We start from the raw sequence: 13,375 nt of genomic DNA, 5'->3' as shown, positions 1-13,375 counted from the left end.
AGTATTTCATGGCGGCCCATCGCATATAACTATACAGTAACAGAAGCTTACTTTCTTTTCCATATATTATCAATCAGGAGATTGCTCTCTATCAATTTGTAATGTTTATTTAAGCGATTTTGAAAGTTCGCACTTTTTTGGCAAATTTACAATTATTTTGCCAATGACCCATAAAAAAATTAAACGTGATCATCGTGACACGACTTTTAGCTGTCGAGAAATTCATGGACCAACATATACTTACGAAATTAAGCACACGTGCTTAGAAGACTAAATGGATCATCATGACCAAATATTATTAAATTCTAACAATATTACATACACACATGTCGCATTGACAATCTCTCTTTTTTTAAGTTGGTTAAAAATACGGTAACCTGCACTGTCTTTTATAGTCTCCACCTTGGTAGTCTTTGGACTGTGGTCTCTAGTCTGTGATCGACACAGTGACAACAGAAAATTTGTGACATTTCGCGAATGGTCATTCTCAAAAATGGCTGCTTCGGGAGGAAATATAGAATGGTCTACAGCAGTTAAACCGATTTTAACAGCACTTTACGGCCCATTTTTCGATAAAAATGATGCCGTAGAAATAATTCAAGCTATTATTAAAAGGTCGGTAAACGATTTTCAATTGTTTAGATCGTAACGTCGTTACAGTTAGTCATCTTTCATTATTCAGCAATCAGCATTTATTTATTTATATTTCATTGATTGTATGATATGTTTGAAAATAAGCATTTGTTTTATATACGAATATTAAAATAGGTCACATATTTTTTTTTAATTATATGCAGTTATAAATCTAAGTTTATTTTTCGAATACGAAGGTAAAATCATAATAATTATTATACTTTTTCAATTTGTTTTTCTTTTAGCGAAAACGAATTTGAAAATCATGAGGACGTCTACGATCTCTTCTACACCTGCTTTGCTTGTCTTTCAGCGCATTTTATCAGCATCAATGCAAATAACTGTAAGTTCAATTATTGTTATAAATAATTTTTCAAGGAATTTCAAATGTTGATGATTTATTCAAATAAAAAAAAATCGCCCGTGATATAGTTGGTCAAGATAGGTTTCTTGTAGTTATATAAAAGTAGCATGCAATGCCCATCTTTTGGGTTCAAGTTTGCTTTGTACCAAATTTTATCATGCTCAACTATTAAAATTGGTTCTGTGACAGTGTAACAAACAGTTACTTTAGCATTTATAATTTTAGTATAGAAATCTATACAAAATATTTCTCAAATTTTATCATAACTGAAACAAAAATTGTACACTAAATGTTATAAAAAATATAAAAATAATAATTATCAAGTGTGAAGTATATAACTTCACAATGTAATGGATTAATTATTGATATAACACTTGAAATAAACCATAGATATAAGTCAGAGATAGATTGTTATGTACTTCAGAGTATGACACATAGGGTATTAACAGACATAAATGTATTGATATATATATTATTTAAAATAGCAAAAACATACTTCAGTATATAAATTTTATAAGTTTACAAGCTAAAATAATGTATTTTTAAGCTTTCTCGTAAATCTTTCATAATCTTATGCAATTGTACCACCAAACTATATTTTAAAGTAAATAATGCATCTTGCATGTGTTTACTCAAATAGTACCAGCTGATCAGCTCAGCACAGCTCATGATGCCTTCAGAATTATGCTACGACATATTCTCAAGAAGATTTCTCAAGCCGTCTTGACTTATGATGACTCCATTAACATGGCTGCACCCAAAGTGACATTTAAACAGGTAATGGTTTAATGTAAACATATATGCTGCAAAAAAAATTATATGAATTATTATGTGACATTACTTTTCTTAATTATTATTATTTCTTTATACAAGAATTGAGTTGAATAAATCCAAGTATTTAAAATAAAGTAAAAATATATATTTATTCTTATTAGAATCCATCCATCATTGAGTTAACTAAGTTTTAGTTTATAATGTTTTTATTAAAAGCTTCCTATTAGAATTTTTATTGCCTTATTACAGCTGCTTCTGCCAATTCTTGGTCTGTGCGGCATTGATGGCGGGGGTCTCCCACAATCAGAACTTGCGATATTGACTTCTCTTCTCAAGTCATCCAAGCTTCCTGCACATGTTAATGCACCAGGTAATGAGGATTATTATTGTGCATATTTTGATGCTATCAACTTGGTATATAAACTAAAACATATACATATTTATTTCAGAAACTCAAACAACAAAGTCATCAGTAATACCAAGCCCTATCACATCTCTTGCGTCTCAATCAGCAACAACAGAGAAGCAGCCTCCATCCAATGCTCAACGTAGGTCAGATGCATTGCTGGAGCAACTGACCCTGCCATTAAGAAATACAATGACTTGTCTAACCCAAAATCAGCCAGCAACAGGGGTTGTGTCACCCGGAAGTAAAGATAGTTTGGAAAGCACCAAAGATGGGAATGCTTCTCAGCAGGCATCAGTAGATATAAAGGTAGAGTTATATTTTATTTGTCGAAGTCGGCAAATTCTGGGTCATATGAGTTTAATTTAATCGATTGTTACAAAAGAGTATTTTTAGAGCAATTAATATTTGAATGAGAAGAATTAATTAACATAATAGAAATTATTTGTTTTACTACTTTGTAGAAGTGGATGTATGCAACTTGTGCATCCCTTTTAATGGAGCTCCGAGCTGGGCCCATGTTACTGAAGGTTTGCTCGTCGCTGCCCTGTCTTTACCGCTACTTGACTCGTTGGCGAGACGCTAAGGAAAGCGCCGTACCACCACAATTTAACTCCGAAGTCAAACTGTAAGTACAATAATAGCTTCATTAATTGTACAGAGAGCATGAAAAACATTGTTTGTTTTTCATTCGGTAGTAACAAAGAAACTGCAAAGTAGGTTAATGTAATTTGTAATGTAAACATAAAACTGAATTTGATCTGAATAAATAATTGTAAATTTTTTACTTTGCTATTCAAAAATTGCCAATAATTGTATATATATTATTATTGTAACATCAATTTAATGATATATTTTCGATAGCCTCAACTTCTTGATGAATGAAGCTTACGTGTGTCGAATGGCATTATCTCTGCCATGCCTCGAGCCTTTGACGCCAGAGCGCATTGCTCTGCTCAGCGACCTCGCCACAGCCTGGCTCGTGTGCGCAGTTACCGCTCAGGTATTTAATGTGTCCATATTATAACTAACTGTACATATGATTTAATGACTAGAGTGAAAAGTATAAACTGTGACCTTAGTTTTTCATTTATTTTTTATTTTCCCTAAGGCAACTCTTCATCCAAGAGATGATGAAAACGAGGAAATGACAGCCACTTTAGTTGAGAGAGCCCTTGGTCTCTACAACACAATTGGTGAAACTTTCAAGCAGTCCACTCGGGCCGGTGGCTATGTAAGTAATATAAAGTTTTTGTACAATTAACGATATCAATAAAAAATTAAATTGTTAATCAATTATTCTTACACTAGGTTTATCAAAACCATCTGATGATCGGCGCTTGGGTTCTGCTGTGCGGCTTTCACCACGCGCTTGGTGGAGCACCTGGAACAACTGCGCCGCGAAGTCCTGCGAAGGCACCCTCGCGACCCTACAATCTCACTAAAATGTATGTGAAATGAAACATCATCTGTATTATGTTTTATGTTATAATCAATTTGTAGAAATTTTTTTTTTTGTATTATTCAAGGATTTTGAACTATTAAGTGATTTAATTTTTTAAGTCGAGATGGCCCAGTGTTTAGAACACGTGCATCTTAACCGATGATTGCGGGTTCAAACCCAGGCAAGCACTGCTGATTCATGTGCTTAATTTGTCTTTATAATTCATCTCGTGCTCAGCGGTGAAGGAAAACATCGTGAGGAAACCTGCATGTGACAAATTTCATTGAAATTCTGCCACATGTGTATTCCACCGACCCGCATTGGAACAGCGTGGTGGAATATGTTCCAAACCTTCTCCTCAAAAGGAGAGGAGGCCTTTAGCCCAGCAGTGGGAATTTACAGGCTGTTACTTTACTTTTTTTTTTATGTTTTTTATTTTTTACAAACAGGCAACAAAGCCTCAGCGTGGTGTGGGTGGCGCTGGGGGACCGCTGCCTGGCGTGGACGGGCGCGCTGCTGTCGGACGCGCGGCTGGAGGCGCTGAGCGCGGCCAGCGCGCCCGCCGCCGACACGCCCGCGCCGCTGCAGATCCTGGCGCACCACACGGCGCACCAGAGAGAGCTGCGGCTCGCTTCCGCTGCACCCTTGCACCAGGTACGTTTTATTTTTCATTTTTTAAAAAGAACTTGGTTTGGTGTCATGTCGGTGACATCTAAAGAACCATCTTATTTTAAAAATAAGAAATTGTAGGCACTCTCTACTAAAAGAATTTTTGATCTTGTATAAGTATTAGTTTCATGTAAACAATCAACTTTACTTACTAGCAAAATGTCCTGTCACAATATTATGTCTTGTATTTTATATATTTATATAAATGATCAAAAATTTGAATTGATCACTCTTTTGCTTATATACTAGCAGCTACCCTAAACACTAATTTCCAAATTCCAGCTTCTTTCATTCAATGTTTTATGCTTTAAATTTTAAAATACATATATAGACCCAAGCATACCTGCATCTTTAATTAAAGGAGTAATAAACCTCTATAAATTTGCTTTTTCCATTTATTTCATAATCAAATTAAAGGAATGTTTTTTATTCAGTTGCTGGTATCGCTGGCAGTGGTTTGTTATCGCAAAGCGACGAACTTGAAGCGAGCGGTTGTACAGAAACAGAACCAAGACGCCGATCCCGACAGATCCGATTCTACTGTTTACTTCCAGGACATGATACTCTGCTCTGAAGACTCTGAGACTGACGATGGTAAGATTTGCAAAAAATCAACAAGTATAAAATTGTAATGCCCTTAGTCTTTTCTTTCAATCCCGGTAAATTTAGCCACTTACTGCTATTAATAAAATGATAATAGAAATAATAACAGTAAAGAGTTTAACCATTTTTTTATATAAAGGAACAATGCAAGATGCAATGGCATATGATGATGATATTGTGCCGTATATGCACACATGTATTAAAGTAAACAGTTAGTAAAGTTACATATTCTATGACTAAAATATTTCACATCTGTGTATCTGATATTCTTTGGCATATATCATGTATAAAAGTCGAAGCATTGCATATGTAAAACCGAGTGTCTATCAAGTGCGTCACAGTCCGTATAATTGTACCGTCTCGTTAATAAATCGTGAACCATTTAGTGACTTTCATTATCCTCAACATCAGCCCAGCAACAATATTATTCAATATTGTTTCTGTGGATATTTACACATTATTTTTAAAGTTTTTGAATGTTATAAAGATAGTAGATTTTTGAGACTTGATAGTTAAATGCTATTTTATAAAATATAATTATGTTGATTACAAGACGCAGCTTTATCGTAATGACTGTTATAATGAACCCTGGCACTGTTAACTGTATCCTGGCTCCCAGAAGACAGCGAGCCGCTGTTCGGGCTGTGGTTCGAGTCGACGCTGGTGGCGCCCGACGCGCTGGAGAGCGGCCTCACGCGCGCCGGCGCGCCCGACAGCGACGACGTGCCCGACGACAACGCCGCCGCGCAGCAGGCCTTCATGCTCGACAAGGCCGAGCCCTACTCGGTGACTCCTTATATATTACTCATTAATAGTATAAACAACTTAATTAGGTAACTTGAGTTAACGAAGTTAGTTAGCAAAAACTAAATCTAGATATAGTAAGACACAAATTAGATGTAGCATCGGAAAATGCAATGGAATGAAAATAAAACCGATTACTGCCGATTTACACAACCAATAGAAATAGCTCCCTATCGCGCCATTCGACGCTATTCGTCGCTATAGATTCACGCGTTAGACAAAGCAAGTGCATGTAAATCGACGCGTCAAATTGACGAATATATTAGGTCATATGATATTATAAGTTATTACGTTTGTGCAAAGATCATATTCGCATGAGCAATAAATATTGATAATTTGGGATAGCGTACTTAATTCGGATTTAATCGGTTTTACGAATTTTGCCGATGCGTCATCTAAGTTGTGTCGTACTATACATTTCTATAGAAGCAGTAACAATCAGCAGTAACCGAATATTTTGTAGTTTGTTTATTTACGCATCATAAGAAGCGGGGTGCAATTTTAAATGCTTGCATGCGTATAACCGACCATTATCCGTAAATTCTATTGACCAGCAATCGATCGCAAAAAATTCTTTTTGACATACTTGAATAATAACTGATCAAAGGGACATAGCGCAACCATAAAAAACTAAAAAACTAATTACTTTAAATTTTTTACAGTACATAACACTGGCAACAGAAATATTCAATCTATTAACTGAAGAAATAATCGGCGAAGGAGTAGAACGACTGGGAGCTTCATCGCAGCAATTGCACGAAGCACACCAGGCATTGTTGGCTGCACTTGCAAAGGATCTCGACAGAGAAACTGCTAGGACTGACACTGGTATAACATCTTTTTACTATTGATTATTGAAACTGACATGTACAATTTGTTTGACTTTCTAAATAATGAGCTTAATTTAAATGTATTGTGGGGACTTAATATTTAAATATAATTGTTATACCACAGGGACGATATCGCCATGTTTCGGAGCACGTCTCGGGGCGCTGTACGCCTCGTTCAGCTCCGCGCTCGTGCGTTACTTGCACAACTTACAGCCGCTGTTGCAGCAACAACTCATCTCCACGGGCTCCGATAGGAACAATATGACCCCACTTCAGGTAAAAAGATATCTGTGTTTAATGTAACCCATTTATTAATGAAGGTTATGATAAAATGTAAAAGGAGTATTCGCAGGTTGCACAGCTAGTTGTAATATATAGAGTAGTTATATTAAACATTAAATAATAAATCCAATGTCTATACAGCCATTCTTTAGTACATAGTAGTATGTAGGACTAGTGTGCATAGCAAGTTTTGTAATTACTTACATAAATTTAAATAAATATAATGAAATCTTCAAAAGGGCTAATAATTGCAATGCAATGACAGTGATTTTTGACGTTTATAAAGATAGTCAAATGAATGAAATATCTTTTTCACTTTAGGTGGGTCCCAGAGTAGCGAAGCTGCTCGGTGGTATGGTCCTGAGTAAAGTAGCAGCGGACCGTGAGAACAGCATTCTTGTCATATGGCACAAGATCATCAACACTCTTCAGGAGTGTGCTTTACAAAGCCAACCCAGCCAAGACCACGATTATGAAGGTAATTAGTTGCCTGTGAAGGCATTTGTTAATATGAAATTGTCATAGTTGGGCAGTTACAAATTGTAACAAATATATCAATTAACAAAAAAAATATTGTAATTACTGAATATCTGGGTTGTTCTTGGTAGAATTTATTCCGAATGACGAACTGTAGTACACTGGTAACTTTATATCTAGTACAGTTCTGTAAAATAAAGATTCAAAAGTGCTTGTAAAAGTCTACTTGACTAAATTACTTATTTAGAATTAGTGTAAGTGAAGATAGATTCTTTAGACAAATTAACTAAAATAATTTTTTTTCAACAGAATTTTGTCCGTACATAATGTACCTCTACATCTCTTAAATGAATAGAAGCTTTTAATAAATTAATTGTGAATATTTTTTTTCGAAACGAAATAATTAATGGTGACTTGATTTTAAATTACAAAAACTTGTTTCAGATTTGAATGTTGAACATGCACAGCTCCTCGTGTACTTATTCCATTCTTTGACACTGATGCAGAAGAAATCTGTTTTGCTAATGACGTCAAATGCGATTATTAAAGTAAATATTATATTACAATAAGAAAAATAATTTTTGTTTATTATTAAAACGAAGAATATTATTGAATTTGTATTTTTTCCATTTAGGTCGTCGAAACTCTCGGTATAAGTGATAGAAAACGAGCTATGAATCTGGCGCCTCATCAGCTTATGCTGACAACTAGACTGATGCTTCTATTGGAATATCTAATGAAACACCTCTATGATGCACCCCAGACCTTGTTACAGCAGGTAAATTAACTACTTACTACAAAACTGAATTTTGGTATTGGCTCAACTACAGTTTTGGTAGTCTTTTATCTTTTTTTTATATTCTATTTTATCTTTTTTTATATTTCTTTGTTTTTAATAAATTTTCGTGACTATATTACATTCGAAATCTTATATACTTAATACAAACAATGCGTTTGTATTTTATAAGCTTAAAAAAATAAATATACTGATTATATGAGATTCTTAATCACAATTGAATCATATGATTCGATTAAAGTGTAATTCAATTTTGAACTGAGCATATGAATGAATATATAAAAATTGTTTTTAGATCGAATGGAATCTCGTAATAGCGCCCGGCCTAGCTCAGCGTTCGTCAGATACGACTACTACGGGCGTGAAGACTACCACAGATAACGGCCAGCTTAAAACTCGCATATACTGCGAAGTTCCATTCATTGAACTCGCTTATAGGACACCGACGCAAGACGATACTTCCATGAGACCTAGGTTCTACGCACTCACTAACGCGGAGATTAATAACCAGGTATTTCATTTATTGTATGAAGTAACAATAGACTTAAGTGATCATAAGTGTGTTATAATTACTTTTATATTTAAGACCCTTACTATATTGCTTAGGAAACTCTTAAAATATACGTTTCATAAAACAAAAGTTTGCAAAATAGTTTGAGGATTAATATTATTACTATAATTCATTATTTTTGCAGGAAAATCCGAAATTAGACGGTCTGGCGTGCAACTTCGTCTTGGGAACTCCCCACAAATTGAAATATCCATTGTTGTTAGACGCATTGTTGTCCTTGTTGAACTCTGCCTGTCTCTGTGACAACCCGCAGTACCACAACTCGCCGGCTGCGCTCGCCGCGGCGCATTACTGCTTCCAAACTGCTTGGAGGTATGTTCAATAAACCAAGAGCTTTAAAAAAATAAAATTCTAAATTCAAATTGAAAATTACGAATTAAACTGTTATTTATAAATTTATTGTATACACTCAGCGGTTATATTTATCAAATCAAATCAAACAAATACTGACTTCACTATCTGGTACCCCAGACTGGTGATCAGCATGCCGCCGGCCACGCCGCACATGGACAAGCTGCAGGCCGGCATCGCGGCCGAGCTGCCGTCGCCGCTGCCGCTGCACGCGCTGGTGTGGGCGCCGCGCGCGGACAACAAGAAGGTCTTCAACCCCTGGCTCAAGGACGCGCTCGTCAAGCAGGGCATGTACACGCAGGTGCGAACGTCAATAAAATAACAGATTATGCTGCTTCGAAATTAATGTCATGTACATATGTTTTACATTTATTTTAATGTTGCAGTATGCGGAAAATTTACTGGCCGGTGTGAGTGCGTCGTGTGACAATATCAAATACACAGCGTGGCTCGCTTCTGAGACTATGAAACACCTGAAACAAAACCTAACATGTAAGTTATCTTCGCTAAGCCTCAGGTTAAAATATATTTAATTTAGTGTTTTGTTATTTAAATGTAAACTATAAATATTGCTTTTTTGACTTAAACGAAATTATTCATACTTCACAAATATAAGTTCAAATGAAGATTTTATTAGTCAGTGGCGATTTTTGGGTGTGCTCTAATTTAACTTTTTTATTTGTAGCTGATGGTCTGCCCTCACTCCTTGATGTAATATCATGCGACGCAGCTCTAATGAGATTGAAGGTCTGTCTCGTCGATTCTGCAACTGCGTCGGAGGCACATCAGTTCATGCCTGACTTGCTGGATTTGCTCGAGACTATTCTTGAGTGCTGCCGGTCAGTCAAGTTTTCTCTATACGTCACTTAAATACAACATATATAGTAAATAGACAACGTGAAAAATAAATTGTAAATTATTGTAATCAGTGTATATTATGAGTTTAAAAATGGTTATTTACTAACGAAAGTTGAAAATATTACTTAATTTTTATTCAAAAATCAAAAAATAAAAATGCATTTTTTCAAACAATTGTCACGTGACATAAAACGCTCCTGATTGGCCGGGCTTATAATGAAGTCACTTTTTTGTAAACTTTGCTTTTCTACTATATGTACCACAGATTAAAATACAGCAAAGTGACATCACCGACCCCATTGCAGCGCCATATTGTCCAAGTAGCGTTTTCGCGCGTTATCTAAATATGGAATTTTTAATGTGATATTTTTCGACAAATATGTACTAGAAATAAAAAAAAAACTTTTAAAGGGTTTCTTAACCTCTACTAAATAATATAAAATGGATTTTAAAAACCAGCCAAATAGTCAATTAAATGACATGCTAATCTGCCAACCGCTTCTGTAGACTGAGCGTGGGTATCGAGATCGAAGGCTCGTCGGAGAGCGCGAGCAACGCGTCGGACGCGGCCGTGTCGTCCGTGCGCCTGCAGGTGTGCGGCGCGGCGGGCGTGGCGCGCGCGGCGGGCGCGGCCGGCCCGCCCGCGCTCGGCACGTGGCTCAAGGCGCAGCTGCCGCCCAACGTGGCCGCGGCCGTCGAGGCCTGCGCCGTGCCGCCGCCGCTGGCCGTCAACGCTGTTAGTGTCATATGATCTGTGTCATTATAACCATGTTATGTTTAAAATTTTCAAATATTTAAAGAAATAGCCAAACAAAACACCAAAAGTAAAGGAAAAGAACAAAAGCAATGTACATTGCTTTTGTTCTTTTCCTTCCTTTTTTCAGTCATAAACTAGCACTTAATTAAGGTATACCTTATTGTATAATCTATGCCATATGATATATGCTATATTCAATTGAAATTTGAATTATTTTTTCATCTTTGTCTAGACCTTGTATGAGTCCCACATCATACCATCCGAAAGCGCCGTTCTACAACTTGTGTCGTCACACAGCGAGCTAATGATTGTCGGTGGGAAATACTCCATCGGGGCGTCGTTGACGATGCTGGCCTATTCCGCGGCAAAGCTTCTAGAAATCGGATCTAGCAAGCTAGCTGAGAATACAAATCTTACTAAAAAGACCTTGGAATTAATTGTTCCTGCCTTGGTGAGTAGATATTCTAATATAAAAAAACATATTTAAAGTAAAAATAAATATAAAAAAGGTTTTAAATTTAAAGTGCAATTTTTATGATAGTAATTATTGTATTTTTTTTCTTATACAGACTGATGGCAGACTTCAATTCTTAGCAGAACCATTAGCAGCAACATTGAATGCATTAGTCCCACAAGTCAATAAAGCGGAGCAGCTCATTCACGAGCATATTTTGAAGACGACATACTCTGTGCTTGTTGATCACTTACAGCCTTCCACAGAGAATACTTTAAGGCACATGGTGAGAACACTTAATTAATCAACTTAAAATTTGTATCTTTATCCGAATATCAAAATTATTTGTAATTTATAGAAATTAACTATTGCTTTTTTTTCATTAATATTTTAGTTAGTTTATGTAATAGCTAAATTTTTTCCAATTTCATTTATGCAGGTCATATACTGGGAGAAGATTCTAGACCGACCAGCAGGTAGAGTCGCTTACGAGAATGTATTCGCGGATAACTCTGGTTACTCCCTCGGTAAAATACTCCTAGCTGCACCAAATGGAAAGAGTGCATTTACTGAAAGGGTCATAAAGTAAGTTTAAATAATTTTTTTAAATAATTTATTTATTGTTTATGTATTGTTGTGTCCTTTTATGTATTGTTTTAACTTTGAATTAAAACAACACTCAGTAAAAAAAACTGTGTGTTCTACAAAATATAAATAATAGTGATAATTTTATTTTAAATTACTTAGAAGTAATATTTTTATTACACAGTTAACCCAGGCTTCTACTTATATATATTTCAAGTAGGCTGAAAGTACCTACTTTTTACTTTTACTTAACGTTAAATATTTTTCAGACTTTTCATCAAGATATTTAATGGTTGTGACAACTCTGAACTGAACAGCGCTTTATGCGTATCAGTTTGCAAGTTCATCGGTGTCGCGGATCAACAAAAACTCCTCAGCCTGCTCTCTCACATATGCTTAGTCACACCAGGTAAGTACATTTTATAAAGTTAAGTTGACTCAATATTTTTTTTTATTTCATACACTAGTTCTTAGGAATAATGGTCTGCGTCTTATACGTTGACGAAGCAAACATATCCACAAAGTATAAGTACATTACAAGAGCTGAGATGGCCCAGTGGTTAGAACGCGTGCATCTTAACTGATGATTGCGGGTTCAAAACCAGGCAAGCACCGCTGATTCATGTGCTTAATTTGTCTTAATAATTCTTCTCTTGCTCATCGGTGAAGGAAAACATCGTGAGGAAACCTGCATGTGACAAATTTCATAGAAGTTCTGTCACATGTGTATTCCACCAACCCGCATTGGAACAGCGTGGTGGAATATGTTCCAAACCCTTTCCTTAATGGAAGAGGAGGCCTTATCTCAGCAGTGGGAAATGTACAGGCTGTTACTTTACTTTTTTTACTTTAACATAAGTACATGTCGAACGCGCAGCCCCCACGAACGGCAACGCGGGCACCGCGAACGCGTCACCGACGGAGACGGAGCTGCCCACACCCACGTCGTCGGCGCCCGACGGCAACCCCGCGTCCGTGGCGCTGCGCAACGCGCTGCGCTCCGTGTTCCGCACCGACGACGCGCCGCGCAGCGACAACGCCAACCGCAACGACCAGGACCTGCCCGTCTTTGACGCCCCGTTAGTGTGCCAGAATATCGATATCGATAAACTATTCAAATCCGTTGTTCATAGTTTTTTGAATTAGCCTCATCTATTAAAGTTTTAAAGACCTTACTTGTTTAATATGAGGAAAAGCTATTTATTATTTGATAACTATTTTAACAATATTTTTATTTATTGTGTCAATTTTCTACAGTATACCTGCGCCTCGACCTCCGCTAGAGACTGTACAACAATCTAGTAACTCAGGTGAGGGCAATATCTATTTACTTATAAAATATGTTTGTTTATACCCTACTACTATTACTTGTCAAAATAATGAAAATATAACAATAATGAATTTTTATTTGTATATAGAAAATGGAAGCTGGCCTGAAGGTAGCAAGGAGAATTCAAACGCTGTAGTCGTCAGCAGCGAAGCCGGCAACCCCTTTGATTCCTCTAATGATAATGCTACATTACTTTCTTTGCTTTGTAAACACATCGTCCATCACGGGTAAGTATCGATTTCTTAAGAAGTTCTATGTAATGTATTCAATCTCTTGAAATTTGCGATCATATCACAAGACAACTCCAATATCTAATATCGTGTTTGTATTACGTATAAAATGACCTTTTTGACTTAAATATTCAATAGGCTATTTGACAATGCGAAA

At 36.2% G+C, this 13,375-nt stretch overlaps 1 protein-coding gene across 1 annotated transcript in view; it reads left to right on the top strand.

Annotated features, from left to right (window-relative positions):
* The first annotated feature begins 437 nt into the window (after positions 1-437).
* Positions 438-13,375, top strand: part of LOC124536374 (E3 ubiquitin-protein ligase UBR4) — a 44,486-nt gene continuing 31,548 nt past the window's right edge. Inside the window, exons 1-30 of the mRNA XM_047112907.1 lie at positions 438-615; positions 879-976; positions 1,638-1,774; positions 2,021-2,141; positions 2,221-2,486; positions 2,642-2,805; positions 3,042-3,180; positions 3,289-3,411; positions 3,489-3,625; positions 4,071-4,275; positions 4,725-4,884; positions 5,513-5,679; positions 6,360-6,525; positions 6,652-6,803; positions 7,131-7,287; positions 7,731-7,834; positions 7,921-8,064; positions 8,378-8,593; positions 8,778-8,965; positions 9,125-9,305; positions 9,391-9,496; positions 9,690-9,843; positions 10,370-10,598; positions 10,852-11,070; positions 11,189-11,359; positions 11,513-11,658; positions 11,928-12,067; positions 12,536-12,737; positions 12,916-12,968; positions 13,077-13,215. Coding sequence (XP_046968863.1) covers positions 494-615; positions 879-976; positions 1,638-1,774; positions 2,021-2,141; positions 2,221-2,486; positions 2,642-2,805; positions 3,042-3,180; positions 3,289-3,411; positions 3,489-3,625; positions 4,071-4,275; positions 4,725-4,884; positions 5,513-5,679; positions 6,360-6,525; positions 6,652-6,803; positions 7,131-7,287; positions 7,731-7,834; positions 7,921-8,064; positions 8,378-8,593; positions 8,778-8,965; positions 9,125-9,305; positions 9,391-9,496; positions 9,690-9,843; positions 10,370-10,598; positions 10,852-11,070; positions 11,189-11,359; positions 11,513-11,658; positions 11,928-12,067; positions 12,536-12,737; positions 12,916-12,968; positions 13,077-13,215 — 4,706 coding nt within the window. The 5' untranslated portion in view covers positions 438-493. The remainder of the gene's footprint in view (positions 616-878; positions 977-1,637; positions 1,775-2,020; positions 2,142-2,220; positions 2,487-2,641; positions 2,806-3,041; positions 3,181-3,288; positions 3,412-3,488; positions 3,626-4,070; positions 4,276-4,724; positions 4,885-5,512; positions 5,680-6,359; positions 6,526-6,651; positions 6,804-7,130; positions 7,288-7,730; positions 7,835-7,920; positions 8,065-8,377; positions 8,594-8,777; positions 8,966-9,124; positions 9,306-9,390; positions 9,497-9,689; positions 9,844-10,369; positions 10,599-10,851; positions 11,071-11,188; positions 11,360-11,512; positions 11,659-11,927; positions 12,068-12,535; positions 12,738-12,915; positions 12,969-13,076; positions 13,216-13,375) is intronic.

The sequence above is a fragment of the Vanessa cardui genome, chromosome 2, assembly GCF_905220365.1.
Source record: "Vanessa cardui chromosome 2, ilVanCard2.1, whole genome shotgun sequence".
Classification (NCBI taxonomy): domain Eukaryota; kingdom Metazoa; phylum Arthropoda; class Insecta; order Lepidoptera; family Nymphalidae; genus Vanessa; species Vanessa cardui.
The sequence above is the reverse complement of the archived record's forward strand: the minus strand, read 5'-3'. Positions and strand labels throughout refer to the sequence as shown.